Source organism: Puntigrus tetrazona, chromosome 21 (assembly GCF_018831695.1).
Source record: "Puntigrus tetrazona isolate hp1 chromosome 21, ASM1883169v1, whole genome shotgun sequence".
Taxonomy (NCBI): Eukaryota; Metazoa; Chordata; class Actinopteri; order Cypriniformes; family Cyprinidae; genus Puntigrus; species Puntigrus tetrazona.
This window is the reverse complement of record NC_056719.1, coordinates 4,187,589-4,207,216: the sequence shown is the minus strand read 5'-3', so window position 1 is coordinate 4,207,216 and position 19,628 is coordinate 4,187,589. Positions and strand designations below refer to the sequence as shown.

Genomic DNA, 19,628 nt, shown 5'->3' with positions numbered 1-19,628 from the left:
TAAGGTCTGAAACAACTCTCAATGCACTGTAGGCTATACAATAAAAATTCAGGTGATCTGTATCTAAGGCAACAGCTCTAAAAATAAAGATTCAGTGTTCAAAAATGTGTTTGACTTTACATTGACTCACAATGCTGACAGAGCCCAGAGAGAAACACAACCAATCACCTGATGAGCGCAGAAGAGGGTCAACTCAGGACACAGTCAAACAGAAATCCATCTACCAATCAAAATTTACCACTCAATATATCACACACTTGTGGCGGCATCATTCTGGCACACGCCCATACTCTCTCATTTATTAGCACACATTTCATCCGTTCAGGCTGAGAGAAACGGGGAGGTTGATTCGCATCTCGTATCGATCTAGGATTGGTATATGAGACTAGCGCCTGGTGCCGGCGCGCGACAAACTGACCCGTCCCACTTGGGGTTATTTACCTACTCTCCTCAGCCTTGTTAGCGCTGCTGAATGCTGGGAAATGAGCCTTTGATCACTGAGGGAATGGGAATGGGAGCGGGCAGCACTACCTGATTAAACAGAAGACATTTTATCTCAGACGCTTGTCTGGGGTTGTGACAGATGGCCCTTTTTGCTGTTAGAGGAGGGGAGCAGCCTGTGGATTATTCGGAAAGAGACTGCCAAACCGTGGCACGCCGGCTTGGCACAAAAAAAAAAAAAAAAAAAGACACTATTAACACATTGAGTGCCATGAAATGCCACTCTCAGCAGTCCTGCTTTAGAATAATATCCACTTCTTAACAGATTCCCTTCATAGTGTGATCAAGTTTTAATCTTTCAATTTATGATTATTTTGAATGTGCATTTGGGCATGCTTGTCACATCAAAGAGGCGATTTCAAACCTTAATAAATGCATACAGGCAAAGCCCTATTCAGTGTCACTGAAGAAAATCTGGGCAAAACAAACAAGGTGGATATATTGACTAGAAAAGGGATGCCGTAAGATCAATACTGCCAATGAGATGTAGAGAAGAGCCCTTTGGGCACATGTTCCTAGAAGAGCCCTGTAATGAGCAGCCATTGATTTGATGAGCTCAGTTGGCGTGTGATGCTGACCATCTCTTACCTTCTCGTACTGTGTGGCCTTCAGGATGTGACTAAGCAGCTCACGATTGAGCCGTTTTCTCTCCAGCAAAGCATCCTGAAGCTCATTCTTCTGCCAAGAGGACAAAGATAAAAGGAGTCAGCTCATTGTCATTAACTCATCTATCTATCTGTCTAACGAGAAGTGCAACTGCAGAGAAATACTATTTTATCAAATTGTACAACGAGGTGCATATATTATTAGATAATTCATAAACCCATGGTCAATGAAAGCACAAATCGCTTTAGCCTATATAATGGAATGAAGATTTGTCATTCATCAGTGTTTGTGTTTAAAGAGCCACCCAAATCTCAAAACCTCTAGCACAGCGCTTATGAAAAATTAATCAATACTTCATGGAGAATGGCACTATGCAGCAATTACCACAGACCAGGATTCAATTTGTTGGTAGATTACCTTTTTAATTGGATTGAGGATTTATGCTTCTTTTCTGAAGTGTATAAAATTTTTTTTGCCACTAGCATCACTAAATGAAACTGCAAAAATAATTAATGTTTTCAAACTGTTTTCCCAAACACTTCCTCATTGTCATTGGCCGAACACTTAAACAGAGTCCCGCCCCATTCTTACACCATTAAGAAAATGCTTCAGTGCCGACTGGTTCAAAAAAGTCTAATTGTTTTGTACAAATGTACAAATAACTTGCTTATAGATGTCTCTACATACTGAACGTATGTTTAAAAACATAAAAATGTATATATTTATATATATTATATATTAATTTATAAATTAATTACTCACCCTCATGTTGTTTGAAACCCATAAGACCATTGTTTACATGTGTTGATGTCTATGTGGGGTTGGAAAGTTCTTGTATTTCATCAGAAATATCTAAATTTGGTCTTACATATTTGGAATGACTTGAGTGTGAATTTTAATTTTTGGGTGAGAATTTATAGAATTTAAAAATTACAAACTTTAGGTATAAATAACATTAAGGGAGTTTTTAACGTTAGTTAGTGTCTAATGCTGCCGTTTAAGCATAAACACATATGCAAAGTTGAAGAGTTGAACATTTAACAATTTGTTTTAAAATACTGTCAGTTTAATGCCTCAAAAACAACTTTTAACTAATTAAAATTATTATAATTTAAAGCAGAATCGTTTTCAAATAACAGTATTTTGAAAAGTATGAGACAACAGATTCTGCATGATCCTCTTCATTAACATCCTCTGCGTCTCAATCAGGCTCAAAAAGATAAGCTGATATAGACTATATCACTGTTGACAATACATGCAACTGAGGTGAAGGGCGGGACATTTAGATGCACACACCAGAGGTGGTTAAGCCAATAATAACTCTCTCAGCAAGCTAACTAATAAGAGTCCATTGCGTATTTCTGAGGGAGAGGCTTCATAAAAGCAGGAAATGATCAGCTCGTTCATAAGAGAAAGGACAGAGCAGTGTGGAATAAAGCTAAATTACGTGGAAAAACAATGCATTTTTAGAGAAAAAAAAATGTTAGACTGCACCCAATAGACACAATCAAGCCAGTCTGACCACCCCTTTAAAAAAAAAAAAGAAGAAAAAAGAACTCACAATTAGAAAAGCAATGAAAACCATCTCTCATTTCTGAACAGACAACTTGTATCTCACTGCACTATATTTACCCATAATTGCATGAGAAGAAGCTCAGAAAGTTTGCCTATTCAACACAGTGAAGTTTTGAAGCGCCACACCGTCTGAACTCTGAGCGTCTCTGACTCAGCATCCTGTCCCGTCCTTACTGGCTCACATGTCACAGTATATCAGGTGGCAGGTTTGCTCAACAGCAACTAGAGGAGCATTTGAACTTTCTTGTCAGAAGCCCTGTCTATCAACCACAGCCTCACCCCGGACATGACAGCTACTGCACACAAGGGCAGCACATACTCCGCTGCCTGCAAACTGTGACCACAGCAGACCTCCGTGGGATCACGTGTAGCATATCCGCATATACATTTGGGAACATTTCAGCCATCATGTTCTATTACCTCATACGAAAGGACAGTCTTTAACCTCTGCTCAAGGGACCTTTATAAGAGTCCGCTGAACTGGCTGCGCATTGAAACCAGGAGTAAAAAATATGCAGTTCGCTGCGCAGTCACGGCTGATTAAACGCAGCTTTAATGTGGTAAAGATTAGACTACCATGGGATTATCAACTGAAACTCTCACAGGGATATGAGTTAAGGCAGCGGCACGTATCATACCCAGGAATCCTTCTTCTGATTTCCATATGGATGGATCAAGAAGCAGAACGGCGTAGAGAAGGAGGCGGTCTTGGGAAGAGAGAGAGAAAGCGTGCCACAAGAATGGACTAATTCGAGCAGACACGGCTGCCTGATCCCCACCCTCCAGTTTGGCCCCTGGTTCTGCAGCTGCTCAGAAAAGCTTTGCTCATCCTTCCACAACATTCACTGAGATGAGGCTCTTTACATGGCCAGCCACTGCAGCATCGTGGATGTATATAGGGTGTGTGGGTGTTGTTATACAACCACAGACGTATAACAGGAGAAACAGAACTCTGGGATACACGATAAATCTGTGGGTCAAGTCATCCTTTGAAGAGATTCTCTCAATACATTTCAGTTAAGTTAAATTAAACGAATTTTTTTTTACGTCATGCTTGGTTCATTTTTATTGTAGATACTCAGTTATCAAACAAAATTCAGAAGTGCAGAACATAGAAATGAGAGTAAAGTGAAAAACTGCATTAGCATACAGCAAATTTTAGAAAAGAGAAATATAACCAAGGAAAACATGATTTTGTGTCAAAGTCAAAAGTTTTGCATTAATTAGTTTTGTGCAATATGATTATACACATATTTAAAGTTTGATTCATACTTACTGTATGTTTAAAATGTGTGTTTGATTATTATTCTAGTATTGTTTTTGCTTTTTTTTATTCATGACTATTGTTTGCTCTTCTGAAAGCTTTTATTTTTAAATTCTATGCAATATAATTTTACTTGCGTTACATTTTGGATTAACGTTTTTTTTTTAATCCACAAACTCTATACTGAGCTCATCACATAAGAGTGTGGGATTTGTGCTTCTAATGCTTTAGACAAAGTAACAAGGCATCAAAGTATACCAAATTTGCCGAACAAATAACCAAAACAGTTTCTGATGGAGCACAGAAAGCCAAGTCCTATCAAAGTTCCTTCCTTTAGCTATACCAAGGTAATGGTACTATACCACATCTCACTAAAACAGGTCTGCTCTGTGCACGTTTTATTCACCCACAATACATTCAATTCTTTAACATGCAGCTTACAGTGACAGATCCGTCAATCATAGGTGACATCTCCAGTCTGTACCTGTAACAAACAGAAATCTTAGCCTCTGATCCTGCTGTGAAGCTCAGGGCTCCTCTCCCGCTGAGAGCAGGTGGTTGTTGCCATGACAGCTGCAGGAGGTCGGGAGGAGGCGCATCCTCTCTCATCCTGTCACTGCACTAATGTATATACGCGCAATAAGCAAATAAGACACTTCAGTTGTTCGTCACGCTATGATGGAAAAATGCTCCTTAGACAGATTTGATCCAATTAGACAGCTGTTTGTTATTTAGAGCAACCATCTCTGTGACCTCTTGACATGGCATCTCTACAAGACTCAAAGCACGTTTCTCATGGAACATGCTAATTAACGCCCCCCAGCTCATGAAAATGATTAGAGTAAATCAACTGTTGGGCTAAGCGTGCTACTTTAATTACATCACAAGGGTTTTTAAAATGAACATAGTTGACATAAAAGGATAAAGATGGTTCACAGGAATGTTGAAGGCACATTTGAGTATTTGCCACCGAAGAGCACGTACTTTAAGATGAGACATGCTATTCCTGTGCTTTCCCATTAAACACCCACAGGATCTCCACTAATGAGGTGGTGTGTGGTAGCTTCATTCATACAAACAATAAAGAGATGTTGGGTGTCTTACGTGACGTATTCTCATGTAGACCATTATAGAACGAAGTATGTTTTAGATTAGTGTCCCAACTCTTCACTTTAAATTCTTACTTTTTAAAATCAATATGCAAATCTTTGACAGTTATGCTTTAAATCTGGTTTTGGGGTTAAGAATAACAACTGAAACAAGTAAATAAAATAAAATACTAAGATACAAATCTGATTGTTTAGCTGTATTTTTAAAATAATTATTTATTAAATAAATGAAAAGAAAAAAAATACACAAAATAAAATACTTTCTGAATAAAATATCTATTCTGAGTGTGTAGCAGGTAACCTTTTTAAATAAAAGCAAAGTAAATTCAAATGAAAAATAAAACAAAACAAATTGTTCCCCTCAGTGGTATGCTAATAAGTGACTAGAGAGTGTCTCAGAACTTGTCTGAAACAAGTTTGAAAAGACTAGCAAAGGCAAAGGTGCTTGAACAACAGTATTGCCTCATCAAGAGCATTAAAAGCTTTAGCAAAGGACAAGCATTCCAGAAAAATACCCAGAATAACAACTTTCAATCTTTAAAGTGTATAGACTAGTGTATCAGTTGTGGTTTATACTTTATGGAGTGCATTAGAAGAACACATATTACTTTTTATCAGCCGTGATTTTATGCACGGCATAGCTCATACTCACCAAAGTCTTACATTCTAATGCCTTATTCTTCACTTCTCTCTCAAGGATCTGACACCTCTTCCTCCGCTCGTTGACCTCTGACTCCTAGAATGATGAAAAACAAAAAATAAAGAAAATGACTGAATTTACAGACAATACTTAAATACATATTTTATAACACAATGCATGGAAGATATAGTAAACGTATTGATTTAAGTTAAAGGACTGCACTGAAGCAGATTTCAGATTCTGGCAGCAAACAGCTAAAGCCACGTTTCAAGTAATATCTTCTTTTATCTTTTTTTTAATAACAAAACGTATGGTAAAGCCAAATTATTATGCGACTGGTGCACAAATTACAATTCAGTTATAAATGTGACAGCAACATTACCATCTAGAAATTGTCTGAAACTTTAGAGGACATGAGACAGATGAGCTCTCCTGATCCTCAGCAGATACTGTTAATGACTTAGCAGCATCTTGGGCCAAACTCAGTACATACTAATCATTCGAGAGCAGTATTACAAGAACAGTGTCAGATAGAACATTTAGCATGAAGAATGCATCATGGTATGCCAGAAAAAGCTCTGCAAGTGTGTGAGGGGGTGTGACACCTAACGATGGGTGTTTTAAAGCAGCCATGCGTAGCATTAGGGCTCTTCAGGCAGGGCATAGAAGGAACAGCTGGGAGCTCAAACCTAGTGGTGTGGAAGTAATAACCGCTTTCATCTGTGTCAACATGTTACACAGCTGAGCTTTCCTAGAAAACAGAGGCTTTTTCACCCCAAACCAATCTCATTACACCCAAGACAACACCTCCTATTAAATGAGATGAGCGACAAAAGCGCAGATCATTTATCTGAGCTATTAACACTGTCACGGTGAAATCCTCGTGCTGCTTGACTGGCAAAATGACACTATCATTCCTGGCAGAGTCAAGCGGTATACCCATTGCAGGTACTCATGCTGCGTTTACAGTGGGGAGAGGGACTCTGGGGTTGCTATGAAACCTACTCATCCAGGTAGCACGTTAACCATGAGAATGAGCAGCCTACTTGGCACTCATTCACAATTCATTGTTAAACCAAACTCGCGGGTGCTGCAAACCTCCACTTGAAAACGCTCCAAGACTGTGAAAATACAAGATGGTTCATGTGTAACTGTACACCCTGAAAGGAATCACCATGGCGTGGTACATTTCAACAGGGAGGAAGTGCATCTCTATAGGAAGGAAATCTCGGGTTTCGCTTGCCCTATCATTATGAAAGATACCGTTATGACTCCAATGAAACCACGTTATCAATTTATATATCTGTCTTATGCGAGAAATGGGGGCAGAGATGCCCCGGAGGGTCTGTGTTTGAAAAGGGTTTCTAGGAAGCGTTGGATTATTCAGGACTCTCTCCTACACGTTTTGAGAGATAATCTCTGGAGTAGGGACTAAAGGGACACTGCATGGGAATTCAAAATAGACATTTGTTGTGTGCCTGCCTCCTCTGTGCTTCTATAACGTCATAACTGGAACTGGATGCTATTAAGCACAGAGAACAGTTAAAGATAAAATAATTAAATGAAATCTCAAACTCATTGTTAAATGCTGCACAGAGAGACTCCCTGTATTTCTCAAGACACTCTTATATGGTGGTGGAAGCTTCCTCCTGCGAACTCCAGAGATATATGCATGGGGTGTGATAATGATGCTACAGTGCTCAGGATGTCAACATGGTGATTGATTTATTCTGGCTCTGCATTCTGCCTGTCCTAAGACTCTTGGTGCAAGAAGCCTGTGAGTTGGTTGAGCTGTGATTATCAGCGAATCTCTTTGTTTTTAACTAAATTTGAAGGAATAGTTCACTTAAAAATGTGTAGTAAATTTAATCCAAACCTGTATGACATTTTTTCTTTCAGTTTTGAAACCCATGTTTGTTGGGTACTACCATACTACCGTATTTTGACATATTTTTTGCAGACCAAGCCATAAGTTAACACCATTCTGATTCCCACAAAAAAATTATTGTATAATTGCAAAAAAAATAAGCTCTGTGACAAACAAAGGTTTACAGTTCATATTTTTTTTTTTGGTTTGTCAGGATAATCATCAGAAGTCAATTTTGAACTGAAAAGTTGAAAGCCTCCGTAATCCCATTTAGCCACTTGTTAGAATTCCATTTTTAAAGACAAAAGCATAAAAACAAAATCTGCAGAAAACATGGCCAGAAGTACAGCAAGAAAATATCTTGAGCTTGTGTTAATCATAGACCTTATTTTAGGTATTTAACCACAGAAATCTATTGACTTTGAGACAATGGAACCAGTTCCTTTTCAGGCTCTAGGACACATTCCTGTAGCACTCTATCAAGAATTATTATTTCTCTCAACATTTATGTGCATTAATCACTAGAAATAGGCCACTTTGAATCACTTTGACGGCATCATGGATTTAGAGGCAGCTCAGGATAGCTTGTTAGCTGGAGTATTAGAGTACTGTCATTTAAGCCTGTTTCCCCCACTATCCTAAAAAGAAACAGTGATGAATCTGGCTGAGATTCAAGGCTCGGTTTGGCATGAGAACATCCTGACTGACTTTGAATGTACACTAGCTTAATGTATTAGAAGCCCTTCTTTGGATGATAACTCTTGAAAATGTCATGAAGCAAAGGGCCACTTAATTAAGACAAAGACGGAGGACTTTACATTAAGATTTACATTTCCAAAGGAATATACAATGCAAAACTAATGATGTACTGTACATTTACAAGGACTATTATGGGTCTTTCACATAATAACATCCGTTTAAAAGGTAGTGAGCGCATGAAGATACATTTAATTGAGACAATGTGCTGACTGACATATTCTAATACTGAAACAGCAAATAATGCATTTATTCACATGACTGTCTGAGTGGATTGTAAGAGGACCAGAAGGAGAACACAGGGCATGGGGTATTTTTAAATAAATCAATAACTATTGAACAGCAAGTGTCACTCAGCTAAGGCAGGATTCGCTGTAACCATGACAATCTGCGAGATGCGGTGGGAAAGCGGGCATTCCAGTTTTAAAAGTCTGACCCAGGACAACCCATAAAACAACAACCCTAAAAACACAGTTTAGAAAATCTCTAACCCGCTGCCTCAAAATTCATGGAAATGCAGTAGAGTAACAATGCAGGTGGTGCATGTGTGTGTATTTTTGATAATAGATACACATGTTTAAAAAGAGAACCATTGATCTATTATCATGCTTGATGAAAATCACTCGAGTTCTTGCATCATCCTTCATCATGCATCTAAAAGTATGAAAATACATGATGTATGAACTGGGGCAATACCTAGCTATGAGAATGTATACTTAGAGAGAGAGAGAGACAGAGAGAGAGAGAGAGAGAGAGAGAGAGAGAGAGAGAGGATTTACTATGCTGCACATCTCCTCATGCAGAAACACATGCTGGAATCACACAGCCAGGCTGTAGGAGAGGAAGGGAAAGTGAGAGAAACAGAAAGGTGCAGCAAAAGGGATAAATGAGAAGAGGAAATATTTACCCGTCTCAGTTCCCAGTTCCAAAAGGCTCCTAAACCTCAAGAAAATGTTCCTTCCCTTTCCCTTTTGCACTCTTCCTCTCCTCCTCTGTCTTGCTTTCTCTGGGCGTACAAATGTCAGACAGCGTGCTGGCAGCTTTCTCTCTCTCTCTCTCTTTCTCGCTCTCCCTCCTCTCTTTACAAGGCCTGCTGCATGCTGCAGAAGCAGAGGCACAGTGCTCCCGCACCATGCTTTGCAGTCTGCCCTCCATCCCCTCCCTGAGTGACTGATGCTGAATGCGGGTGGAGGAGAGAGGAAGTGGGGGGAAATTATGGAAATAGGCTGTTGAGTGGGCGGCAACTCCTAAAACCGTGATCCCTCCTGCCAGTACCAAACCTTCATGCAGAAGTGGAAGTGACACAGGGAGTGGTGGAGTGGAGCTAATGAGTGGAAAAATCTTTAACATGTGTTTGGCTTGTATGTACCCGTAAGAATGGTTGGCGCCTGATGTTGACTGAATGTTGATGAATGCCCCAATGTTTGAGTTCTCAAGACAAACAAAGGTTTGGAACAACATGAGAGTGAGTAATTAATGACAAAATGTAGATTTTTGGGTAAGTATCCCTTTAACAGTATTAATGTATTTGAAACATTATATAAAATATTAGAATAAAATTAGTATATTTATTATGTTTATATAAATTTATATATTTAAAGAAATATATATTTGAAAATGTATTAAAAATTCAAAATGTGTATATATATATATATATATATATATATATATATATATATATATTTTTTTTTTTTTTTTTTTTTTTTTTTTTTTTTTTTTTTGAATAGAAACATATAAATGTATATACATGTAAATATTTTGAGAAATTATATAATGTGTGTGTGTGTGTGTGTGTGTGTGTGTTTATATATACATAATATACACAGTACATCACATAAATTATTAATAATTTATTAAATTATTTACAGAACATTAGAAAACCAACAGATCAATTGCAACTGTAAAAATTAAATTGTAGGTAAATCTGATATTGTTTTCCAGAAAATAAAGATTTACCCTTTCAAACTATTTGAAACTTTCCATTTTTAAACAATAATATCACTGTTTTATGCTCTACTTTTATATCATGTCGCATCATGTATAGAGGCTCTCGTTACTCCTGCTTGGAAGGTACCGTCCTCTTTCTTTCCACCCTGCTGTAATCAGCACTGCTTTAAAGGAGTCCCACATCTGGCGAACCCTGCAGGCAGACTGATACCTCTTGCCAAACATGACTAGGTATAAATGATGCAGGATGCGGCTTTGGCTCACTCTAGAGAATCTACACACGTGTGCGAAATAGGAACTGCAAAGTGTAATGGATCTGAAGCATCATACCACAAAAGCTTTTAAAAGCGTAGATAAAATTGTGGGATTCATATGTATGGGGTAATATATAGATTTCCAGTTAAAAGGAGTGCATATACATTACAGAAACAGTGAAGAGCAAGCACACTGAATATTAAAACTTAACACTATGTCATGGTTTTGTGGCAGCTGAAGTTTCAAAATAAGGATTTCTTCTCTTTGTTACCAATGGGCAAGGGGGAAAAATTAGTTTTAGGTGATGGTATAGAAATATTTTCTGATTCTACTTCAGAAGGTGAAGAAAAAGTCCCTTCCATACACTGGGTCACATAGTCTTAACCTACTTCTACTGCTCACCTATCCATGATAGTAAAATGGATGCCAAGTGTAATGGGTGTCTAGGAAATCATCTGCAGTCACTAATCTTTTTGCACAAGAAAACCATTGTATTTCATGAGGATAGGTTGGCACAGTGGGGTCACTCTCAGAGGTCTGGGAGAGTTGGGATGGTTACTATTTACATTTCCTTGGCTGGTTTTATTCTTGACAAGCTTCTCTTAAGATTCTAACTTTAGACAGACATTAGTCAAGACACATCAAATACGCGCAAAAATGTCTTCTTGCTGCTGAACTATATTTAGCCAATGATGATTTACATTTGAAATTAGAACAATGGCGTAAGATCTCAGTGTCTAATTGGATGTGGAAAATGCCGTTGCACTTCGCTGTTTTTAACACTTTGGCTGGCAGAGACCTGGTTAGTTTTAAACCCTTTGACTGTAAGTATCTTGGGATGCTTCCTAATTCAGAGGAACAGCAGAAGGATATCTACTCTAGAAACTAAACCTCAGATATCTTCCCTGCAATTGTTTTGTTTGTTTTGCTCTCCTTCCATACCAGAGTCATGGAAGTACCAACTCTAAAATGGGAATTCTAAGCAGCAGAGGAGTAAATATTAATCAGGTTTTCGTTTGCAGCAGTGATTCATCTCTGTTTTAGCAACTGGCATACAGAAATCAATTATGAAGAAATGCTTTCAGAGAACTGAGTGCAATGACCCTTCCCACACAATAAATCATGCTCATCATATATGACTTTACAATGCTGTGTGGATTTCTAAGAAATGAGGCAAAGTTGATTAAATAGGCGCAAATTAGCAAGATAGACACCAGATTAATATTTCTTGTTTGCAAAATATTTCCAACTAACTGGGTTAGATATCAGTACGGTATCAATTACTAAAGATATTTTAATAAATCACTATCATTTAGTATTACATATTTATTATTACATTAATGTGGTTTTAAATGTAAACGTTGCATAAATAATTAATTTTTAGTAATCTAAGTGAATATTTAAAAAAGTAATAATCTAATAAATCGGCTAATGCTATAAAAATTCAAATGATTTATTCTCTCTTTAATTCTTATAATACTACAAAATTCCTATACTACTACAAACAACTACTGAATTTAGTTTTCATTTATTCATTACAGAATAAGTATATCTATATCAGATTGACTTTAATATTGCTGCATGTTGAAATCTAACTTTCAAGTAGTGCAGTTCTATCATGTGACAGCCTTCCAGAGCGTTTCAGTAAAATAAAGAGCATGACAGTATGTGTTCTTTGTTAGATGTAAGTCAAATATACCCTATCCCACTGCTTGGTTACTTTTACAATACATCCATATCCCATACTCTAATATAAAATGAATAATCGCCTTAGCGGATCTGTGAAGGTGGAACTGAAGGTTTCATAAATGTTGAGCAGCAAGCTTGTTGGCTGCTGATACAAAGAAAGAAATCGAAAGCTGTGCCGTATGACAACGTATGTCATTATGTCAAGATTGAGTTAGACCCTATGAAGATCATAATCATAGAATTCTCCTTAGAATTTTGGATGTATTTTTATTTCAGATGACACTCTCGAGCAAATACAGTGTTATGCAGAAGTCACATTTCAGCACAAGATAGCTAATAACAAGGTGCGACCGACTCTCGGCAGTGTTTATATATCCGGCTGGAGCCGATGCTTGGCTGTGGTCAGTCTAACTGTTGGGACGGGGGATGCGGATGGGATGGACATCCTGCTCCAAGTAGCTCCCAGCGGTCGAAGTGACAGCTGAGGAAAGCCAATTACAGCAACGCCTCGCCCAGCTAGCAAGAATCACTGTCTCAGTATAATTCTAGCCAAAGAGACACCGCCTTAGAAATCAGAGCCCAGCCTCTATCTTCTCTTTCAACTGGCAACATCTTCTACAGAAAAACGCTGTGTGCACCTTTCACTCACTCTAAATTCTCTACAGCTGCTCACACAAACAAGCTAATTAAATGGAAGCCGCTGCCTCTGTCTGAACTCTATAACCACTCTTCTTTTATCATTACTGCGTCATGGCTGTTATTCATTGAAACTAATTATACTTTACAAACCATGGTGTTTCCACAGCCTTACTTCTCCTCTGAACAAACAAGACCATAAAAGATGAGAATTAAATGAGTCTAAACGCATGACAAGCGCGGAGACACTTATCTAGAGACAGAAGGTCATTCCTCACCACAGAGGTTCACTCACACGCATATCAAATTCAGAAGATGAGTACTTCAACAACCAGCCACAGGACTCGCTGCTACACAATAACTATCACAGCATATTAGCCTAGCTTTAACACTACTCACAACTGTATTTAATAAAAATGAAGAGGTGTGATCATTTTAAATCTGAACCAGTGCCAGCTTCGGCGGACTTGGCGTTCCTTTCTCTCTTTCCAGTTAGGGGCGTCGGGCGGGTTTGCATGAAATAGCTTTTGGAAGGCTGTTTGTGTGTTAGGTTTATTGCTAAGAGTTTGGTCAAGGGCATAAAGGTGTACCTCATGGTTGCATATTTGTTTTCTTTGCTATTTTATTTGAAACTTGTTGATACTTTTTCAGGATTCTTTAGTAAATAGAAAAAATCTGCATTTATTATTTATTCAAAATGGAAAGTATTTCAGTAGCATTTAGATTTCTTTACTGCAGCTTTTAGATTGAATTAATCCTGCTCAATAGACATTATGCTCCACATCTTCTGATAGACCCTATACTTTTAGAAAGGAAGGAATGTTGAATATAAATTAGGCCATCCAACTTCAAATCTCTTTCATGTCGAAATTCTTATAGAAAAATATTACAATCTCTGGTTCGTGGTTCAAGTCGTTTCTTCAGAGTCCAAGTTCTGAAGCCTGGTCTGAATCAGGCTGATAGTCACCAACTGAAAAATCGAAATGCAATCGGCTGTGGAGGGGAAGATTGTCAGTTTCTTCAAAGATGCAAAGAAGATGGTAATGAAATTTGATGACTTGATTTTCATCACGCTTTTCTCCTTACAGTTAAAAAAAGGCTCCTTTGCTTAATTTCAGGTAAAATTGAAATTGTATGCTCTAAAAGTACAACAATGTTTCTCCCGGCGGTGCTCAAGCTCAGCTTCAGTTGTGTATGTCACCCACATCTCACATTCAGCTGAGCCAATTAGTCTGGCTGCAACTAGTAGCTTATAACCGAGAAGCCATTGTGCTGGTCTGTCAGTTTTCCATTGCCAACCTGTCACTCTCCTCACCGGTGGAAGCATGCTGCCAGAGCAACAGCATCCAGCATCACACTGCTGTTGGTACAATTCAGGGACTTCCTGCCATTTTACCTTACAGAAAACAACTGTTACTCCTCACCATTAAGCTTCAATGAGGAGAAGTTTCAGACAACATGCACTGAGAGTCTAGAAGTGTGACTGTTGCAAAAAAACTGAACAGATAGCTTAGCAAGACACGGCGGGAGCGGACTTACCAGAGATCTGTGCTGCTGTTTGTGCTAATCTGAAATTTAGCTGAAGCTCAAGTTTAAGAGCTCTGTTCTTTTCCTCTAGAGGTTGTAGTGGTTCACATGGTGGGGCTCGTGAGGCCAGGTCTGTGGCTGGGCCTCCTGCTTCCAGCTGCAGGGGAAGAGGGCAGACAGGGCAGTGACTTAACAGAGTAAGCTTTCAGGATGAAACACAGAGGACCACCAATCCCAGTGCTCAGAAATTCAAAGTGCATCCCTATTTCCCCCTTTTACAGAGACACAATATAAGTCTCAAATTATGTCCCACAGTGTGCGCCATGCGAAGCTTCAGCTCAAAACACCCCACGCAGATCATTTGGCTATCATTTTGAAAATCGCTATTTTGTACATTGAATTTTAAATGCCAATGAGCTCCCACCCACGTTTTTCAGAGCAGGGCTGTGCCAGCACCATCACAGCTTGACTTCTGATGTATGTTTTCTGCTTGGCACTCTGAAGCGCATATACTGACAAGCAGCTCCTGACATGGTACATGTCCAGTACTAAACTAAGCTCTCTTTCATCTCTTATTGTGCTTAAACTGTGTCAGTTTGTGTTAAAATAAAACACTAAATACACAAAAATGAATTTATATAGCTAGACTTATATAGCTGGATTGTAAGTACCTTTTGCCAACGACATGTGGCTTCAAACAACATAAAAGTGGGTTTTGCCATAGCTGGTGCCTTCTAAGATTTATTTTTATTTTAAGATGATCCCCTCATCTCAGAGAATTTCCAACTTCAGCCAAAACCCACTTGTTCATGTGCATTCCACTTAAAATAGTTTGGCTCAGCACTTTAGATATTTGCAGTAATTTGGGCAGTCGATGCAGCTTTTGTTCAATGGCCAGTGGTGAGAGGACTATCGGACCAGTTCAGAGCCTCTTTGAAAAACAGTCGTAACTGTTTTTATGCTTTAAAATTACAAAGTACATTTTCAAAGTTTGAACTTAATGCTCTAAGCAAACATCTAAATTCATATTTAAAAATAATGGCATGGGAAAATCCTTGAAAATCTTTTATTATAGGCGTCCTTCAAGACTTCTAAGTCTAAAATCAATCTCATATGATATTGTGGGCGTTGCATAACACTGATTTAGGCTGCAGATCAAGCGGATTATCGGGCGTTTTGTGGCTTTCTCATGCCACCAACTGTGCAGTTATTTGGCATGAGCACAGCGCTGTAACAAAACCGAAGCACTGCATTAGAGGCCATCTGATCCAAACCCGGACTTTATGACCTGCTCCTTGGAAATCCTCAAATCACACTATGCCTTAACATAATTCGGAAATTTAGTGCCAAATCTCTATAGGACATTTTAAACTAAAGGCACATGGTGATTAATCTGTTGCTGCATAAGATGAACTAATGTGACATGTGGATCGTTGAGATTTTGGGATAAGTCATAATATGACACACCTGGTACTTAACATTACATTGGCTCTTGTTGGACCTGGAAAGAGTTCCTCTGTAAAAGCAAGATGTCATTAGAGGAGGGGAGGCTAAAGGTCATACCACATCGTAACCTGAAGAAACCGCCCTTGTTCATTTGACATCATCTCTCTCTCCATTTCTCTTTATAATTTTGCATTCTACCTTCCTAAATCTGTACGTTATGTTTTATCATAATCATCATATTCAGATTTTCAGATTTAAAATTAGCAGAAAAAAAAATCTCCAAATGTAGCTTTTGTATCTAGATAAAAACATTAGGAAGCTCAGTTTGAAAGTGTAACAGCGGAATGACGGCAATGAAGCATTACTAGCCTTTTGGGTTGTGTTTAGCCAGCACCGATAACAGTTAGTGGATCAAATATAGCATCACTGTAATGAGGCACATGCAGTGGAAGTCTTAAGCTTACATTCCTTACTCAAATCTTCTGCTTCTTACAGCATAAACTATCAATACCAAACACACAGCAGTTGCCAATCACGTATGTAATGTTTCAGCTCTAGCGTCTATTTTGTGTATCTGTGTAGATTTAACTGGGAGATCTTGTAATCTCAGAAACGGTCTGCTGTATCAGAATAAATAATACTACCCAGTCACACTGTGGTGTATGTGCCAAGGTCTCCAGCTAGTTTGCATGCTACACTACATTAGCGGATTCGGTCACGGCCAGTCAACCTGCCTTTTGCATCGGTGCCAGCCCAGCCGGAGCCGAGTTCTGGAAAAACACAGACTATTCAAACACAGCTTAATAAATACAACTTCTCCATGTATAACAGAGTGAAAGCGCTTACAAGCAGGATGGAGCATTAACCAGGGAACTAATGAGCCATTAGACAACAAATCAAGCGATGGTCAAAAAGGAGTAATATCTATTAACAAAAGGAGCTCCATTATGCAGGTTCATTTGAAATGAACTGGAGGGGTGCTTTTCATGGCTGTGTGTTTGCTGGGGACTGTGACGACTGGGTGGAGTAGAAAAAACCTAATGTGGCACATTTAATGCTTAGTGTTTCATACTGACCTTCAGCCAGCTGTTGCCGAGGCCCCAGAAATAAGCATGCTGGATCCAGCTCCATGTCCTCAAGGTTATCTGCGTGTTTACCTCCTCTGAACTTCTGTAGAAGGCTAAGCAACAAAGACATCACCATAATCCACCTGACTCCAAATGCTGCCCGGGTCAAATGTCACCTACACATCTGGATGCATTACACATATCCTGTAGGCCACTCTCTTGCCTTTCTTTTACAGTATTCCAAGCTAGAATAGACCAGGCGCCAAATTCCTGTTTCTGGGCCAAGGAAAGGCGACATATGAGCATAACGGCACAGCATTTCCACCACACATCCTCTTTATACTCAGTCTCATTTCATATCAAGCATAGTCTGCATTGCTGTACCTTGCGCACTTGCTTCCCACCTCTACTTCTTCTCCCTTAGCGCTCCCGCTCCCTTATATCACCGGCTGCCAGGAGTGGCAGTGTGACTTTCACCACGTCTGTGGGTGTGTGTTTATGTGTGGCTCTGCATGTATCTCACGTACATGTATGTCCCTGCAAGCCTAAGGCTGGAACAGAGTCCAGACAGGTATAAGACGTCTCGGGCTCTCTAGGGTGGTGCAGCAGAGCGGTGTGTTCCTTTGCACTCCTCTTTCTCTCTCATCTCTCTCACACCCCTGGTCGCAGGGTGCATGCTCCTCGATATACTCTCTCTGCTCCTCCTACAGTGCACACACAGGCTTTCTCTGTATCCCATACTCACCACACACACATTGAGCAGTAAGTGTGGAAACCACTCCCATCACTGATGTATGGAAATCATTTGCCTTTTCATACTTGACCTTTCTAATGCTGCAAAAGTAGTTCAATGCATCTAATCATTTGCTGTAATGCTATTGAAGTATTTAAGTGATGCATAATCTAGGGTTTTTGCTGGCCCGTATATAGTATTTACTTATATATAAAGGCATAATATAGATAATATTTAAAATATATTTTTTAATATTTAACCTTATAAACCTCGACACTGCATGTGTTTCTGAATATGTTACAATAAAATAATGAATTTTTAGTAGAGAATTTAATAATAGTATTTTTATTGCTTCTTACATTATCAATTTGTCATTTTTGTAAACCAATACTTTTATTTTATTATTACTTTTTTATTATTATTATTTTTATTGACTATTTTTCCAATATTTTATTCTTCCTCAAAGTACACTGAACTACACACCTGGAACCTTTCTGCGACGGCTCTTTATTTATTACTTTAAATTACAGATAGATAAATTATTCCAGTGCCACCATTCCATTGGCCGTCATCATTTGAATGAATAATAACAAATTTTAAATTACCTGGTATTTATAAAGCTTTAAAGTATATAAGAGAATTTATGTAAAGATAACTTCTCCTAGTCTTCTTCACAGAAGCTTATATAGACACCATATTATCTTTCCCATAGGTTGTAAATGGTTATCTGACTGTGTGCACCTGAAATGTTGTGTACTATACATTACCTCTGTAATTGTGCGTTATCTCAAGACAGGCAATAGGCGTTCTGTGTTGTCCCCTGGGCACTTGGGTGAGGAGGTGGGGTTCTGCGGTGTGGGGATGTCTTTTGATTGCATCCAGTTTGTGTGCACTGGGGCGTGGGAGGATTATAGACAGCATGATGTTTTGTCCCAGCCGTACTTCTCTGTGAGGAAACAGGTCTTGTTGGGGCAAGAAAGGAAACAGATTCCCAATGCAGGATGTGTTTTAGTCTCCCTCAGCTCATTTGCTAACTTCAACCTACTCCTGCATAGTGCCATTACTGTTCCTCTCCCACCCCCAGCACAGGGCAGTCCTCTACAGTCGTCAGTTTTAAGATGGCATGTCTATTCTCAAGGGAGGACTAATTTCCTTTTGAGATGATCTGATAGGACCTGCATTTACCTTTGCCCTCTGTCCATTATCTGTCATTTTCCTCTTTTGTAGCCATAAACACCTCATTGGCTGGTGGGGTGGGTTGTTGGCACAGCTCATTGTACTCTGATTGGTAGTTAGAGATGTTGAAGCTACGTGAATATGTCTCTGTGAATGGTACTTACTTGTGCTCACAGGCTCCTCATTTCTACTGGACTGTACTGTGTAGCAAAAAACCATTAAGAATTTAGACTACTCACCTTCTTCCCAGAGCCCCGTGCCACGTTGGCATCTCCTGCTGCTGAGATTGACGGCTGTGCTGGATCCCATGTTAATCTATGTACTGAGAAATACTCTCAATCAGACTAACAGCCTCACATCTCCCTATACTAACACAATGGTGCAAACAGACAGTGGTGCTCTTTAAAAGTATCTGAACATTTAGGTCATACTTACAAAATAAAGTATAAAAAAAAAATAATCGTAAGTTTCTCAGAATGAACTCTTATGTTCTTATGATTTGAATTATTTGCAATAAACTGCAACACACTGGAGGTGGTTATATGTACCCTGAAAAAACCCTGACTAAACCTAGGCTGGTTGGCTGAGTCTTGGCTCAGATTTGGCTGGGATGCTTCGTTTTAAGCTTGTCTACCTTTCCAATAACCTATAAAACTCACTCAAATAACACCCATTAACCGTCGGCAAAGACCGGGCTGGGATGACTGAAACCAATGACTTGGGTTTGCAGTTTTGTTCATTGCCATGCCAGTAGATAATTGATATAGTTAGATTGGTGCTGCCAACTGGATGGTTGGCTCACTGCTGTGCTGTCAAGCTATGCTAATTAGTTGT

General features: G+C 39.0%; 1 protein-coding gene across 1 annotated transcript in view; it reads right to left on the bottom strand.

The window, feature by feature from the left end:
* Positions 1 to 535: 535 nt before the first annotated feature.
* Positions 536 to 19,628, bottom strand: part of LOC122326660 — a 99,895-nt gene continuing 80,802 nt past the window's right edge. The window contains exons 4-6 of the mRNA XM_043221736.1: positions 5,708 to 5,791; positions 1,090 to 1,179; positions 536 to 661 (exon numbers count right to left, since the gene is read on the bottom strand). Of these exons, the coding sequence (XP_043077671.1) occupies positions 557 to 661; positions 1,090 to 1,179; positions 5,708 to 5,791 (279 nt within the window). The 3' untranslated portion in view covers positions 536 to 556. The remainder of the gene's footprint in view (positions 662 to 1,089; positions 1,180 to 5,707; positions 5,792 to 19,628) is intronic.